The sequence below is a fragment of the Andrographis paniculata genome, unplaced genomic scaffold (genome assembly GCF_009805555.1).
Source record: "Andrographis paniculata isolate CXL003 unplaced genomic scaffold, ASM980555v1 Contig70END, whole genome shotgun sequence".
In the NCBI taxonomy this organism is placed as follows: Eukaryota; Viridiplantae; Streptophyta; class Magnoliopsida; order Lamiales; family Acanthaceae; genus Andrographis; species Andrographis paniculata.
In genome coordinates this window covers 810,607-828,020 of record NW_026137607.1, presented here as the reverse complement: position 1 = coordinate 828,020, position 17,414 = coordinate 810,607, and the positions used below count along the sequence as shown (strand labels likewise).

The following is a 17,414-nucleotide window of genomic DNA, read 5'->3' as shown; positions in this document are numbered from 1 at the left end:
AAGAAAGTAAGATAATATAGATAGAGTATTATTTTAGAGCATGTTTATTTGACATATTTTTATAATTTTGTAGCATTATTTATTTCTATAATATTTCATCGATCATTTTATTGTGTGCTTATAAAAAAATAATAAAAAAAGCAATTATTCACTTTTTTAATATAATGAAATTCTTCTTTATTTTAAAATAAAATAAAGAAGAATATGCTGCATATTCAATTTTATTTATAACAACCTAAAAAAATGAATAATATTGAGTAACAAGTGGAATATTGTATTAAAATTTTATTTTAATTTATAATATTTAGTATTAAAAGGTTCTTCTTCATTTTATATTTAAATATTTTTATATTAAAGTGATTATTAAATACTAGTATAATATTTTAAAATGATAAAATTAAAGGCAAGAGAATATACCTAAATAGAATAATTAACAAATCATTGATCGCTTTCGCTTAGCCCACATGGCTGTTGCTGGATCTCTGCTCCAGGGACTCCCTTCGCTTTATGCCCAATGTGTTTTGTGGTGCTCCTGAACTTTGCATCCATAAAGTGGTGTATTTTATTTTAAATACGCAGTAGTATATCAACTAATTATTATTACAGTATAATTTTAATAAAATCGATACTTTATCTGGATTTATGTAATTAATTTAATAATGAAATAATTGTGTAGGTAGTAAGGTGAGCAAGGGTTTTTTTTTTTTTTTTTAAATGCAGATGTATATTGCTTTCGTCCACTAATAAATAATTTATTTTTTTTTATTTTGATTAGTCTTATACTTTTTTCGTACCAAACTAAATGGGTCTTTTGAATTTTTATATTCCTTTCGTCCCAATACAATAGTCCTGTTTATCATTTTTGTCCGTCTCAAAACAATAGTCTAATTTCTATATATAATCATATCACTGTAAAACTATCATTACTTTTTCATTATTATTACACAATTGCCACTATTTTTTTACACTAATACACTCACAAACAAGGATAAAAAATTCTTTTATTCATACTTTTTACCTACTACCAATATAATATAAAATATTCCTTAAATCATGTGTCAAAACTATAGTTCAGGGACGGAGATAGTACTAAATTAAGAAATTATATTTTTTTTGTCCCAAACACTCACAATATTTATTTATTTGTTTGTTTCAAACATCGTGCAATATTTTGAGAAGATATAATAATTAAATATATACCATACATTTTATCTCATCAAATAAATATACAATTTTCTATCATCGCATCACTTAATTTTCAAATTATCATATTTAATACTATCCACTTAAATTTTCGTGCCAAAAACAAATATTGCACTATGTCTGAAAGAGATAGAGTAGTATTTTATTACTTATTTAAACGAATTCTTGTGGTATTATGTGGACAATGATTTATACGAGTGATGTTTTCTTCCCAAATGAGAAGTGGTTCCGAGACTCCCTATTGGTTCTCAAGAGGATGAAAAGTTATCTTAATTTATAATTATTTTTATTATATGATAATTATTTTTACTAATTATATCTCTTCTAAATTTCAGTGTTTATGATAAAATAAATATGATAGCTGAAACGGATGGAATATTATTTAAGCATATGAAGCTAACACTACAAGAAAAAATTATTTTTGTAACAAAACTTTTTTGTCTCTAAATCTACTTTTTCCATTACTAATGACATTAGAGACGGAATTAGGAAATAAAATTAAGCTAGCTACGTGAACTTTAGGGACGGAATTCCGTTACAAATATATTATTTTTTTGTAGAGTAATGTGTGGATGGATCGATGACAGTTGGCAATTTTATGAGATTCGATCCTTTAGAAATCTTTCCATTTAGGCTCTTGGCAATGACATTTAGGGTTATGATGGTGTTGCCGCAAGAAAGTAGAGCCTTGATGGGGTTCTCTAGGATCTTGCGGCAATCGTCGAACTATCGATTTATTGTTACTCATTTATTTTAAAAAGAATAAATAAATGAGATCGACTCCCTAAAGACAACTCGAACGCCCTAATTATTAAAAACAACCGTTTTGGAATAGAATCGAAACAAATATTATTGTTAGAATAAGATTTAAGGATGTCTGAATATATTATATTTTATTCGGTGTTTGAATGTAATTTTTGTAACTTTTTTGTTTAAATGATAAATTAGATGCGATATCTTGTAAGATTAAATTTTATTATAAAAAATAAAAATTAAATATTTGAATAATAAATTACATGTGAATTTTGTAAAATTAAAATAATGTAATTTTAAAAAATCATATAAATAAAATAGTAAAAAAAAAACATACTTAATTATATTCATTTATCTCATTACGAAAGAGAAATAAAAAATTTTTATTTATCAACTTTAACACACTCTAACATAACCGAGAACGAAATTTAAGGTATAATTAAATTAGGAAATAAAATAACTTTTTTTTTTGTAAGCGTTGCATCCATTTTTATTGTTAGTTGATTAGAAATATATGCCGATTCAAAAGACATTGATTATATTACTTTTTAGGCTAAATTGCACAAAATTTACATGTGATTTCATAAAATTGCGTCAAATCCTCTATACTTCTAAAACTGCGTCAAATATCCTCGTGGTTTCATAAACTTTGGCGTCTAACCCCTTCAATGGTCCTTATTTAACTGTATTTGTATTTGATCTAAATGCGCCCAAATTGCGAATAAAGTTTAGAGTCTCAATTTCTAAATCCCTAAAATTACAAATACATTCATTTTTATATACATATTTAGCCTAAAAAAATAGTATATATATAGTAAAAAATAATTATTTTTCTTAGGTTTTAAAAATGTATTTACTTATTTATTTTTGGCAAAATATAAATATATTTGTAGTTTTAGGGGTTTAGAAATTGAGAATTTATTCGCAGTTTGGGCCCATTTAGGTCAAATACCGTTAAATAAAGACCTTCGAGAGGTTGGACGCAGAGTTTATGAAAACACGAAGAAATTCGACGCAGTTTTAAAAGTATTGAGAATTTGGGCGCAATTTCGTAAAATTACGTGTAGATTTTGTATAATTTAGCCTTATTTCTATTATTGTATTTTTATTTTTCATATTTCGTTTTTTCATCTCATCTTTTTTTACTATCAAATATATGTACACTAGATTTGATAGGAATTAGTTATTAATTATTCTAAATTGTTAAAAAAATAAAATAAAATTACTCACTCCGTCCTAATACAATAGTCTTGTTTATCATTTTTGTCTGTCCAAAAACAATAGTCTTATTTTCATAAATAATCATATCACTATAAAATTATCTTTACTTTTTCATTATTATTACACAATTTTTACTACTTTTTACACTAATATACTCACAAGAACAAAAAAGTTTTTTACTCATATTTTTATCCACTATCAATATAATATTAATATTTCTTAAATCTCGTGTCAAACCCAATTCATGCTATAATTTTGAGACGGAGGGAGTACTTGATTATCGTCCTATTGCTAATTTTCAACCAATTCCAATTTTGTTGCGCGGTACAATTTTTATAGTGTATAAATAAAAAAAGTCTAGATATATTGAGACATCTAAAATTAAAATAATCACTCGGATGTAATGATTCCAAAAAATAAAAAATAATAATTAATATTATAATAATAATGTGGGATTAAAGAGAGCCAAAGACAGCGCTGTTGGCTGCGGCACAACGAGTTTCACGACAAAATTTCTTGTCTCCTTTGTGGACCACTAAATGTCTCCTCCATTATTGACAGTTCTTCAAGCGGCCAATTGCATCTCGCCACGTCACCCATGGAATCAAACGAAATTAACCAATTGGATCTCGCCACGTCAACCAAAATAATAATAACAAAAAAAAATCGCCGTTGCCGGGGATCGAACCCGGGTCACCCGCGTGACAGGCGGGAATACTCACCACTATACTACAACGACCTTGTTGTTTACTTTTTTAATAATAACAATAATAATGTTATAAAATATCTTTTTTTTGTATGTTTATTACTGTAACGGGAAGAGTTACCTGTGTTTATTTTGTGAAATTGGGTGAATGGATATTTTTTTTATTTAAATTATAAAGAATTATGTATGTAATATAAAAATAATATATATTAATTTTTTGAGAAAAATATGTGTGTTTATTTTGGCAAAAAGTACACATTTTTAGGGTTTGTTTATTTTGTGTTTTGGTTTGAAATAAAAAATAAAAAATTATGTGAAATGTATAGAAAATTGTATAAGTAATATAAAGATAATAAGTGTATGAATATTGATTTTTTTTTTGGAAAAATATATAGAATTATTTTTCAAAAAAAAAAAAAAAACACACCCTTGCTATTTTGTATGTATTTTAGTTGAAGGAGCATCCTGTAAAAAAAAACATTAAAGTTTGTTCACTTTGTGTTTTTAGATAAATATATTTATTTTATATTAAATATAAAAAATTGTATCGATAGTATCAAAAATACTACTCCATCTGTCCCATATTGGATGTGTGAGTCATTGTAAACACAAAAATTTAGGATTAATTATCTCACTGTAAACACGGAAATTTATGATAAATATAATTAGTAGATAATTAAGAATGTATTAGTGAAAATAATTATCTTATAATATAAATAATTATAAATTAAGGTTAAGAGAAGTAATTAATTTAATTAAAATTAAAAAAAAATTAAAATTTAAAATAAGATTATACAATATTTTTAAAATAAAGAAAGTGACATGGGACGTGAAACAGACAGAAACGGCAATGTGGACATTGTAAGTGAGACAAAGAGAGTAATATTTTACGAATTGTTCACTTTTGTAAGTAAATAAAGTATATTATATTTTGTTAATATATATATATATATATTTGATAATATTTATGAAGAATAATTTCAGTAAAAAAAAATATGTTAAAGTGAACAAACCCTATCATTGTTCTAAAGATGCATTACACGATTTTCTTTTTATTATTGTGAAATTTTTAATTCTTAGACATAAAATTATGTTAATAATATAAAAATATATATATATTTACAGAGAATTGTATAGATAAAAATAAAATAACGGGGTGAAGAAAGTGTTTGTGTACCTCCTCATGTTTTCCTAACAAAGTATATTGAATCTTGAAAATGTAGAGGTTCATTACCCCAGGATGTCCACCCACCCATCATCTCCCTCCCAAAAAGCTCGACGCGGCGCCCCCGCCGGAGCTCCGGCACATAGTAGTCGAGCAGCACCTCTGCCGGAATGTCAAGAAGAAACGACAAATTTATCAGATAAACGACACAAACAGCAGCATAATAGCCCGATTCGCTTGGACAAGATTACCTCCGATAGGTGGCTTTCGCGAATATGAGCCAGGGATGCTGACGACCACCTGGTTATCCGGTATCCGGTCGACTCCCATCTCAGAGTTCATTTCCTGCATCGATCGAATGATCTTGATCAAACTTGGTTTCATGCACCAAATGTAGAACTGTTAAACAAATCGAACAGCTTGCGAGCCAAGCTCAAATTTCTTTTTTATAAACGAGCTCAAGTTCAAGCTCGGCTCGCGAGTAGCTCAATTGCGTCATTATAGTTAGCATTAAAAATATCTTTATATTTATATAATTTTTTTTTTCATAAATGTAATTATAATAGTATTACAAGACACTTTTATTTATTTTTGCTCTTGGTACTATGTTTTCATATAATAATTAATATTCAAATATTAACAAGCAACAAATAAATGAGACCTTAGAGCCGGACCGAAGTAGTATTATTTATATATTACTATAATATATATAATTTTTAATATCAAATTTTATATTTATTATTAAAATTGAATATTTTATTATAAAAATTATGAATAAAATTAAGAGTGTGTTTGTTTGAGGGATTTTGCAAAAAATTCACTATTCATCAAATTTTCTCCTCCCAAAAACATCAAATCAAACATTTATTTTTCATTTTTTATATTATACTAAAATCAATTTTACATTCAAAACATCATATCAACACCTATTTATATCACATCATACAATTATTCCAATTCAAAATTTTATTATTCAAATGTCAACTCAAAATCCAAACCTCAAACAAACACACCTTAAATATATTTCATTTGTATATTAAAAAATATATAGAATACGTATAAAATTCAAACCGGGTTCGAACCACTATTTTGGTTCGAATTGTTAACGAACCGGACCTATACCGTTAACAAGTTCGAGCTTGAACAATCGATATTCGAGCTCGCTCAGCTCGTTAACAACTTTAACCAAATGTAATGACACACAGTTGTAATAATAGACGGTATGGAATGGCTTGGGCCCTTACCTTCCCACGGCTAAAACCGAGCAAAAGACATTCGTACGGCTTGTGATGAAAGAGATCCAGCTCGCTGATCATCGAGCCATGGGGCTTCACCTGTCATTGAAATTCACGAAATTTTCGAAAAGTTTGTTTGTTTGGTTTTAACCCCAAATCAAAATCAACACTATTCAATTCACACGTTCCCAATAAAAAATACTATTTAAATCAAAACCAAACGAACTCGTGGGGAAGATACAATAGATACCTTTAGCCAGTAAAAAGTCGCGATGCGTTCGACGCCCCACTTCGGAAATAACTCATTTTCTACGAAGCTACGTAGCTTCTCCCGATTCGTTACCCATAAAACGATCAGAGCTCCATCGGTATGGGTAAGTTGCTTTATAGGAAGTGATAGGAAGTACCGATTAGGCAATGTTTGGTATCTGTAGTTGCATCCAGCAAGAACACATTGCAATCGATAAATACGCCACAATTTGAATTAACATATGGAACAATAAACAGATAATAAGCAAAGGAAACGTACATTTGTTTCTGATGCGCACTGCTGTTCTCCCAAGGCGGATCGATCACTATAAGATTGAAGCCATTGTCGGATTCAGCTGCCAGAGATCAACGGCGAATCGTTAGTCTAATTTGTGACGAAGCCCGTAATATCGGGTAGGTTACATGTATCAACACCGTAGATTAGGCAAAGGTAATTAAAACTACACATCAAAAAATTCGAAGTAATCGATAATTGTTTGAACATAGAGAGGGTTGTTTCATTTTGATTCTGTATCCTTTTTCTTGAATTCATATAAATGGCGAATGCTATCGAAGATGCATACCGGGAATCAGGTTGTGAATCTGTCTGAGATCGGACTTCCTCGTGAAAAGATAAACAAAGCATTCGGAATATTAGATTGTAAAATATGATGCCAAGCTACATTTGAATGAGATACAAAACTCGAACACCGAACATAATAAGCACACAACAAAAGTCCATTTTAGCAACCATATAAACGATTATCACTCAAACTAAATCTAATTCGATACTCAAGAAAAGATCAGGGCTTCCAAACTAAAATTAATTGGTCATAGATGAAGTGGCCATCACTTTTATCAGCCAAGGGATTTTTCACATTTTTTCCAATGTGAGACATATATAATCTCGAGAATCCAAACAAAATCAATACCCAATACGGGTACATGGCTATGATATCATGTTAAAATTGTTTTGAAAATTGAAAATTTGTATTATTTGACCGTCAAAACAAGGGCCTATATCTAAATAACCTAATAGATAAGACCAAATCTAAATATAAATCTATTAAATCTAAAACGAAATATTTAAAATATCTCAAAGATACCATGTAGAAACAGCTTTCCTTCGGTAGGATGTATTCGTGGCCCAAGAATTCAGCTTCGATATCATCACTACCCTCATTAGCAACAAAGTTACCGAACACTCGCGCCACTCTTCGCGATTCATCACCTGCTTCACCAAATGAAGTTCATATTCAAATTATATTCTAACATAACATAATCCTATTTGATTCTCGGATATATTCCAATTTAGCAAAATCTCAAAGACAATACAAGCATTTCTGATAATTAGCAATACATTTATGAGCACACAAACAATTGATATATTCATGTAATCGAAAGCCTGGCTGTTCATCACACATTCATCGATTGATTTCAAAACAGGACATGATTATGTAAGTCATCGTCAATGGCGGAATCAAACAGTAATAGTTCGTGTTCATCAAAGATAAAGTTACCTGCAGTTTCAGCTGATCTGTTACCGTCTTCATCCTTGAAAGAAATCTCATAAAATGGAGCTTGCCAGACGCTTCCCAATTCGACAAAATTAATCTCATTCTTCCGCGGAAAGGATTCTCCATTGCGTTCCTCTGTATCGTTCCTCAAATGCGGCAAAACTTGCAACAGCTGACCAGCGCCAAGGAACGCCTCATGCGCCTTCAACAATACTCGTCTCGCCTCCTTCATCCAACCAGAGATACAAAAGTAAAACTACAGAAAAAAAAAAAATTTCGTAAATTCAGAGGAAATTGCAAAACACCCTTACCTGATGACGTTGTTCGGCAATTTTCTCCCTCGAATTGAGATTCTGAGGCGTATTAATCTCTTTCCCACCACGTTTTCGTTTCCGTGGAGGATTATTGCCGTTGTCGGCGGCTGGAAAGAAGCGGGAGTAGTAAGCGGAAGGAGAAACCCTAAACCTGGTGTAAAATCGGTTCAGCACCCGAACAGAGTCTACGAAGAAGGCACCTGCGTCGTCGAAGTGGTAAATCCCTGTTTCCGTGAAGTCCGACAGCCGACGGTCCGATTCGCCGCCGGCCATTTCCGCCGCCGCCAGGCTCTGAAGTATCACATATAAGAAAATTGGGTCTATGGACTGAGCACTCTAATTGGGCCTGGTTTGGGATATTAGTTTTAGGCCCTCAAGGTCTAAATATATTAAAGGAGATTTAATCTGAAAAAGATATTTGTCCGTCTACAAACTAACCTCCTATTTTTCTATTTATAATATCTAGTAATTATTTTTATTTTTATTTTTATATATATAATTTATTATTGCCCTTATTTTATTTACTATTTTTCTTTTTATACACAAAATCAAAAATAAATTTGTAATTTTATAACAAAAATCTTAATTATTTAAAAATACGTGTAAATATCCAATAGAATATTAAAGAATTAACGGAGGGAGTATAATATCTACAAAATTTCTCAACATCAATAAGCTAATCATATTTTAGATATTATAATCAATAACTTTTTACTCTTAATTAAATTAATTATGTTATGTTGCCATTGGCTTTTGATATAAACTTTTGGCTTTCACTTTCAAACAAAATATTTTGTCTGTTTGCATTTGGCTTTTGTCCAAAGAAATAGCTTTTAAATTGAAAAGTATTTTTTAAAGGCACATATTAAAATTATTGTTTTATTTTTAATAATAATAATAAATACCGTAGATATTAAAAAATTAAATGTCTAAAATAAATTAAATATTATATATTTTGAAAGAAGATAAAATTTTAATAAAATAAATATATAATTTAATTATGCACATATGTTAATTTTTGTACAATAAATATAAATTATTAATGCAAATATTGCGTGCATAAATAGAGTCATAATAAATTTGGCAGCAAAATAAATAAATTTTGTCAATAAATGAAGTATTATAATTAATATCTTCTTAAAAAAGACAATGATAAAAAGATTTTGGCGAGAAAAAAAGACTGAAGAATGGATAACAACATCGGATGGAAAATGAAATATTATAAAATATTTCTATTGACCAATCAGAACGCGTCACGTGGCACCATTCAAAAAGGAAGCCGAGGCCACACATTCCCTATAAATTAGAGCCATGGCCGGTTCATTTGACACATCGAAGTTACATCAGTAAATCTTGTAGTAGAAATTATGATTTCTTGGAACCCAGGTTTAGTACTTTTTACGTAAGTACGTAATTCAACAAGAAATTCCCTTACCTGTTCAATTTCTAATGAATCAAGATAACCGTTTGTTCCGGTATAAATAGTTACTATCTGATCTTCTACCGTAAGAAGAGCTGATTGGGATTGTTTAAGCAATTCACGTAATTGTTGACCTCTTGCCAATTGATTCTGAGTAGCTTTATCAAGATCTGAAGCAAATTGTGCAAAGGCTTCTAATTCTGCAAATTGCGCCAGTTCCAATTTTAATTTACCAGCTACTTGTTTCATGGCTTTTATTTGAGCTGCAGACCCCATTCTGGAAACGAAGATACCCACATTAATAGCAGGTCTGATTTCAGCATTGAATAAATCGGCAGATAAAAAGATTTGTCCGAGGATTCAAGAAAAATGGTAAGTCTCTAGACTCTCTCTGTATTGTTCTTCGTGTCCTTCGAAGCTTTCTTTGTCGAAAGTCACTGATTTGGACAAGTGATCCAATATTGGTTGATGAATCGATGAAGTTAATGCTTTTCGCCGTATGCTCAAGCCGGAGGGAGGATCAAAGTTCCGAAAGCCGTTGAAGGATCTGTCAAAGCCAAGGAAGATTTTCCCAAGTTCATCCCAAAGTTTCAAGGTGTTCGTTGCGTTCTTCGTCAAAAGCATCAACCTGACCCTCTTCGATCTAAAAGTCAAAGGGACACGCCGCCAAAAGTGTTAAGTAGCACCAAATCCACCTCATCAAAGATCAAGGCCTCAGATCGTCCAAATAAGACATCAAATCCAAAGCCGACGATCAAATCACCCACAGGGAAACCAAAGCCCTCCGAAAGCGGCAAAGCCAAATCAAATATCAAAGCCATGGATCGTCTAAAGAAGACATCAAATCCAAAGCCGACGATCGAATCGCCCACACGGAGACCAAAGTCCTCCAAAAGTCGGCAAAGCCAAATCAAATATCAAAGCCGCAGATCGTCTAAAGAAGACATCAAATCCAAAGCCGACGATCGAATCGCCCACACAAAGACCAAAGCAAAGCCAAATCAAATATCAAAACCTCGAATTGTCCAAAAAAGACATCAAATCCAATGTTGAGGATCAAATCGCTCGTACGGAGACTAAAGCCCTCCAAAATGCGGCAAAGCCAAATCAAAGATAAAAAACACGGATCGTCTAAAGAGGACATTTAATCCAAAGCCGACGATCAAATCGCTCACACGGAGACCAAAGCTCTCCAAAGTGTGGCAAACCCAAAGCCAAATCAAAGATCAAAGCCGCGGATCATTCAAAGAAGGCATCAAATCCAAAGTCGACGATCAAATCGCCCACATGGAGACCAAAGCCCTCCGAAAGGTAGCAAAATCAAATCAAAGATCCAAGTCGCAGATCGTCTAAAGAAGACATCAAATCTAAAGCCGACGATCGAATCGCCCACGTGGAGACCAAAGCTCTTCAAAAGGCGGCAAAGCCAAATCAAAGATCAAAGCCTCGGATCTTCCAAAAAGAATATCAAATCCAAAGCTGATGATCAAATCGCTCACACAGAGACTAAAGTCCTCCAAAAGCGGCAAAGTCAAAGCAAAGATCAAAGTCTCGAATCGTCTAAAGAAGACATCATATCCAAAGCCGATGAGCAAATCGCCTACACGGAGACCAAAGCTCTCCAAAAAGCGGCAAAGTCAAATCAAAGATCAAAATTTCGAATCGTCTAAAGAAGACATCAAATCTAAAGCCGATGATCAAATCGCCTACACGGAGACCAACACTCTCCAAAACGCGGCAAAGCCAAACCAAAGATCAAAGCCTCGGATCGTCCAAAGAGGATATCAAATCCAAAGCCGACGATCATATCGTCCGCATGGAGACCAAAACCCTCCAAAGTCCGGCAAAGTCAAACCGAAGACCAAATCTCTTCAGATTAAAGATGTCATCGAAAATCAAATTTGAAAACAAATCAACCCAAAAAGAGAATCAAATGACCAATTTAGATAATATGATCCATTTTAATCCAAGTTAAAATATAATTTGTACATGTGTTTATTAAAAATGACACAATTTTTTGTCTAGGAATACGATAGCAAGTGAAAGTTGACCGTGTAAGAGAGCTTATTCTTCAAATCCTTTTGCACTTTGTTCAAAAAAGCTAATGAATTGTTTCAACTGTTTTTTCAACAATAAAAGTATTGGTTCTTTGTGTTCTACGAGAATCAAGATGGTTTTTCCTTCCAAAAATACTCAATGATAACTCCAAATATGAACATATTCTTAACTTGACAAAAATGTGTATTACTAGAATTTATGCATAAGAACCATCAAAATAATTCGTAATCGGCATACAATATTGATTTATATCACTAGGCATGATCCAGAGTTCGTTGTTGAGATTATTAACGATTTTTGCCCTCTTAAGCGGTAATCTGGAATCAGAAAAGCTAAGGCAGACGCCGCAAGCAACAGCTGCCTTCGCTCACAAGCGCCCAGAACACATTTTGAAAATACTAAAGCATGAGAGGCAAGCGGCCACCTTGATAGCCCGCAAACGATAGTCTCTCCCACTTGCAAGCGACAATCCAGATACCCACCGCTGCAGACTATCACCAGATTTCAACTAAGTACTTCAACTACAGCGTTTCAGCCCTTCCAATTCCAGCCAGCACAAGCGAGCCGAGCTGCGGTGATGCCCTCCAGCTCTCCAGCAAGCGAGGAAGATCTGTGCCCTTAACCTTCAACGCAAGCGAAGCGGGCACCCTGGAAGTTATGGCCAGCAACTGTTTCAACAGAATAACTACCAGCAACCGCCTAACTGCCCAGCGGTTGGAACTGCCTAACAACTACTTGCAACCGTTTCTTTACACCTGTTATAAATAGGGCCAGATATCTTTATGTAAAATAATGGAATTTTTGGTGATTTCTGCATACTTTTAGCATTCGTCGTCTTCCTGTTTCAGAGAGCTCCAACCCTGTAAGGGAGTTCTCCACAGGAATGGCCAAGGGAGTAGGGGTCTCCCCTCTCCCTTGGTCACGTCTTTACTGCTCTCTTAGATTAGATTACTGCTTTCATTTACAGCTTTGTAGTTATAATCTTTCACGCTTTCGTAGTATATAAAGAAATATCATTCACTTCTTCAAATTAAATTCTTTCACAATTTTCCACACTTATATAAATCAAGTTTAGAGAATTTCATTTCACTGGTATAGAGCGAGAGAAGAATTGATTATCTAAGCCTTGTTATGCGCCAAAAGCGGTTTCAAGGTAGTTCAATGTAGCTAAGTACGCGGGAGCCTTGTCGACCTGCTTAACTACTGTGCTAAAATTCAATTTTGATTAAATAGTAGTAACATCAGAGGGTAAAGCCACTAATGAGGCAGAAATTGGGAAAATTAATGGGATATAGACGGGGTCTATTAGGTCGCAGAAATTCCTAGTGACAGTATGGTTTATTTCTTATAATGTCTTAATTCTGGGTGTCATTGAAGTCTTGTTGTAAATCCCCCATGCCAAAATGCCAGTGTGATGAGTTCTTTACAATTTAGTTTATATGATTACAACACCTTTCTTCTATCATTTCCATAATATACATATATTCTTCTGATAACACACTTACATCATTCGCTCACTTCATCCAGGAAAATCTATCCATTTAGTAACGCACAGATCAGACACAGCACCTCTCATTCACTCTAATTCGCTCATATACATATATATATATATATAATATGCCGCTCACTCATGCCCCAATCCTCTGGTAACCGCGATTCATCCATACCCCGATCATCTGGTCCCTATTTTCGCTCATGTCCCGATCATCTGGTTACCACTGGCACTCCACCTCTCGCTTCGCTCGTTTCCGCTCACCTTATCTTTATTGTGTTATTTACCGTTTTCAATAGTTAAATTTCGGACCCGCCGCAAGCGGATCCTTTCTTGCATTTTTCGTCGCTTTCTTCAAGATTTTTATCTTTGAAATTCATGACTTAAAATCCTTGTGTTCAACCCGGAAACTCACCAGTAAAGAAAGTATAAATAATTGTGATAACTACTCAGGATCTACAACCATACAATTTCTATATCCGATCATTTTCCTATAAAATCCTACTCATTAACTTTCGAATAAAATTCCCTGTGAAATTGTATGCAAATTGCAATAATGACAAAATTTGGTTATCACTCAAGTTAACCTGTATGAATTTCTCGTAATTTGATTAAAATGACAAAAATGGATATATTCAAAGTGAATTGAGAGAATATATATATTTATAATAAAATAAAGTTTTTTATCTCAGTTTATTTATATATACACATATATATACTTTATCAGACTAAAATTATAGGTTGACATAAACATTAAAATATAATAGATCTGTTCAGTCAATTTTTTTTTATTGTGATACGAAAAATTGTGTTGATAATATAAAAATTAATATTTTGTATTGAATGATTAATTTTTTTATGAATGAGTAATATATATTATATTAGTGTATATATTTAATATTTTTTAATAATATTTATAAAAAATTGTTTATTAATAATTGTTCAGTAAACATGCTGAATTTGTCTTAACCTAAAAAGTTATAGATAAAGAGTAATTAAAATATAATGAAAAAAACATTATTTGTGATGAAAAATAGTTATTATATACTCTTAGTTATAAAACAATAGTCTCATTTTGTTATTTTCGTCTGTATCAAAATAATAGTTTTATTTACATTTTTAACAACAAGCTTCACACATTATTTACAAAATTATCCCCATTTTTTTCAATAATTCATGTGTCAATATCAAGTGTTTTGTTATTTTGAGAAATGGATAGTTTATAAAGGAAGTACTGTTAACTATGAATAGGGATGACGTCAGCACTGGATTGCCTCCCTTGCGTCATAGTAGCGTAAGGTCCCGCCATTGGCGTGTTGGGAGAGCATATCAAAACGAATTTTGGTTCCGAGGAGCATACTCTAATAATAAGATTCATTCTAGAACCATCCATCCATCCATGCCTGACTCCACTACCACTCTCACCCCAACTTGGCTTTGATCCGACCGTTAGGATCACGCCACGTCATACCTTCCTCTGCAATCCTGAGCGTCAGTCAGTCGGTCTATTAGTGTTGTGGACTTTGGCCAGTGCAGCCAGCGTGATCCGGTAACTGTGATCCGCGGGGAATGTCACCGCCGATCACTCTAGCAAAACTTGCATGCCCTATATATGTATATATATATATATATTCGATTGCTGAATTGTTTTTGGAGCAGGGAAAGGCGGTGAGGCTTGAAGGGGGAGGAAGCTGAGGATTACTGCTTCGGTAGAGGTTTGGATTTGATTTTGCTTTTTGAATGAAAATCGGTTGTTTCGTTTGGATAATTTTAAATTGGTGTTGTGGAATTGTTGTTAGCTTGTTTTTGTGGTTTTTGGTTTCTCAATTTCTGCGTATAAAACTGCTGACGTTACGCTTTGATCTGGAATGTTTTCACTTCGGTTTCGGTTGAGAATTCAATTGATTACCATTTACATGCTCTCGTTCATCGATTTTTTTTTGGTTACTTTTGTTCTGCAAATTTCTCTATGGATTAATTGAGAATCGATTCCTGAGTAATGGTGTTTTGCCTTTATAACCATGGTTGATGGTACCAATCTGATCAAGCTTTCGGGTGTTGGAAAGTTTAATTTGATACATCATTCAACAAATTCTATTCGGTTCTACAATCTACACACTCACTATCTCATAAACACAGATGGATACACACTCGCTCGAGAATTGATAATCGATTCTCAGTTATGGCGTTCTTCTTTTAAAGTCATATTACCAATCTGATCAACCTTCTGTCGTTCGAAATTTTAAATTTGATTCATCACGTAGCTTATTCTATCACAGAAACTAGGTCACATGGACATGAACACACACTCACTCGAGTAATGAAGTTCTTCCTTTAAAACCACGACACAAATGACCAATCTGAGCTAGCTTTCAGTAGTTTGAAATTGTAAATTTGATTCATCATATAACTTGTTCTATTATCCATACATCCAACACTAATATGCATTAGTCCTCAATCAGTATAAAAGTTCCCGTAATTTCATTCTTAATGATCCAAGTTTGGTTTCGTGTGTTTAGGCTTGCATCATCAACTCCGGAATCCATGTGTCCTCCGGCGAATTACGAAATTGGTTTGTACTGGACTGACCAGCAAATCATCGCATTACTGGATGGATACATCCCCGGATCCCGTCTCCCCAGGGACGTGCTTACGGATTCGAACCCTTACCTCTGTCCACCTTCCAATTTGCCAGGTTCATCATTATGTCTTTCGCCATTTCGAATCAAAAGGCTTTATAGCATTCTTCGATGTCGAAAATCTTGCTAAAAATGAAAACAAATGGTGTTCTTGCAGGAGGCATGTGGTACCTTGTTCGAAAGAATGTCGAAAGGGAATCCGACTATGGATTCTGGCGAGCTAGAGACGAAGCTTGTAAGATTTATTCGAGCTCTACAATAACTGGTTGGCGAATAACTCTCGACTTCTTTGAAGGCAAACACCCTCCCGGAAAAAGAACCGGTTGGCTTATGCAAGAGTACAGCATAACTCAAAATGGATTCCACGTTGAAGCTATGCCACAGGTACTTAGTCGAACGAACACATTTACAGCATATGTATCGACACTCGTATCTTTTATTTACGTTGAAGCCTAATCTGTAGATCTCAAGAATGCTGTGCAGAGTCTTCCCCTGCATTGACAACGAATTCGATAAAATTGCTTCAGATTCGACAATGGAGAATGGCGAAGAATCTGCAAGTGCAACTCAGGTGAACTTTCGAGCTGTATATTTGTTCGATTCGATTTTACGCATGGAATTATTTATATGGAGAGAATGGACTAACAGGAATGCATCAGGACAGGGAACTTTATCGAATTGAATGATCTAGAAGATCAATCGAACTGTCCTAGTGACTTATCGGACGAATTCTTTTACGCATTAGCGTTGGAGTTGGGAATCGAAGAAGACGAGAACAGAACAAGTTCGGGATACACTTTCGGCACGTTAGGATTGTCGAAATGACACGGTTGTCGTGCAGCCTGCTAATTTTATTACATCGACAAGAATTTTAACATGGCGACGACAATGACGACGACGACGACGAGGATGCAATCCCCAGTATTGTCATTCATGTTCATGGCGCTGAGGATCAACAAGTCTTGAGGTTAGAAATATATATATATATATATATATTGTTACAAATTTTATTTATTTTCTTGAATATATTATTTGCATATGTGTTAAGTGTTTGTATCATTCTTGATCTGCCTGCATTACATGTATTATGTGTATATATATATAATATATATATGTATATGTATGAATGCGTCATGAATATTTGGGTGTGATGAAATGAATGCGGTAGGCAACACAAAACATATATATATATATATGTATAGATATGTAGAGCGAGAGAGAGAATTAAATGAAGGGTAGGTGGGGCGGGGGGGTGGGGTGGCCAATTTTTTCAACACAAAGTAGTGGTAGTGGGTAGTGCGGTGAAGTGTAAGCTTATTATTATCTATGTGTGTGAAATGAGCATAGAATAGAATAGTAGTTAGTATGATTCATTGAGTGGGCTCATTTATTGTTCAATTCTGCTGCCTGCCTATTCATATTCTGGTAGTTGGACTTTAAAT

The 17,414-nt window shown here is 33.2% G+C and overlaps 2 protein-coding genes and 1 non-coding gene across 8 annotated transcripts; 1 reads left to right on the top strand and 2 right to left on the bottom strand.

The window, feature by feature from the left end:
* Positions 1–3,844: 3,844 nt before the first annotated feature.
* On the bottom strand, positions 3,845–3,916 carry TRNAD-GUC (transfer RNA aspartic acid (anticodon GUC)). The gene has a single exon. It is a non-coding gene; the product is annotated as a tRNA-Asp (tRNA).
* Positions 3,917–4,904: 988 nt separating this feature from the next.
* Positions 4,905–8,706, bottom strand: LOC127264285 (methyltransferase-like protein 2). 3 transcript variants are annotated; one of them, XM_051293731.1, is made up of 10 exons: positions 8,564–8,706; positions 8,361–8,470; positions 8,053–8,275; positions 7,639–7,766; positions 7,117–7,150; positions 6,813–6,888; positions 6,534–6,711; positions 6,293–6,382; positions 5,300–5,393; positions 4,905–5,210 (listed from the first exon to the last, which is right to left on the bottom strand). In XM_051293731.1, exons 1-10 carry the CDS (start codon positions 8,634–8,636, stop codon positions 5,065–5,067), a joined length of 1,152 nt encoding a protein of 383 aa, XP_051149688.1. In that variant the 5' UTR covers positions 8,637–8,706; the 3' UTR covers positions 4,905–5,064. The 3 variants fall into 3 exon arrangements, with proteins under 3 accessions (XP_051149688.1, XP_051149686.1, XP_051149687.1); XM_051293729.1 differs by having other exon boundaries at positions 8,361–8,706; XM_051293730.1 differs by having other exon boundaries at positions 7,639–7,763; positions 8,361–8,706.
* A 5,994-nt stretch (positions 8,707–14,700) lies between these two features.
* Positions 14,701–17,095, top strand: LOC127264544 (protein NTM1-like 9). 4 transcript variants are annotated; one of them, XM_051294132.1, is made up of 6 exons: positions 14,703–14,882; positions 14,993–15,048; positions 15,853–16,028; positions 16,130–16,356; positions 16,436–16,543; positions 16,621–17,095. In XM_051294132.1, the coding sequence occupies exons 3-6, from the start codon at positions 15,878–15,880 to the stop codon at positions 16,795–16,797; spliced, it is 663 nt and encodes a 220-aa protein (XP_051150089.1). In that variant the 5' UTR covers positions 14,703–14,882; positions 14,993–15,048; positions 15,853–15,877; the 3' UTR covers positions 16,798–17,095. The 4 variants fall into 4 exon arrangements, with proteins under 4 accessions (XP_051150091.1, XP_051150090.1, XP_051150089.1 ...); XM_051294134.1 differs by having other exon boundaries at positions 14,701–15,048; positions 16,637–16,873; XM_051294133.1 differs by having other exon boundaries at positions 14,701–15,048; positions 16,632–16,777.
* The last annotated feature ends 319 nt before the right edge of the window (positions 17,096–17,414 follow it).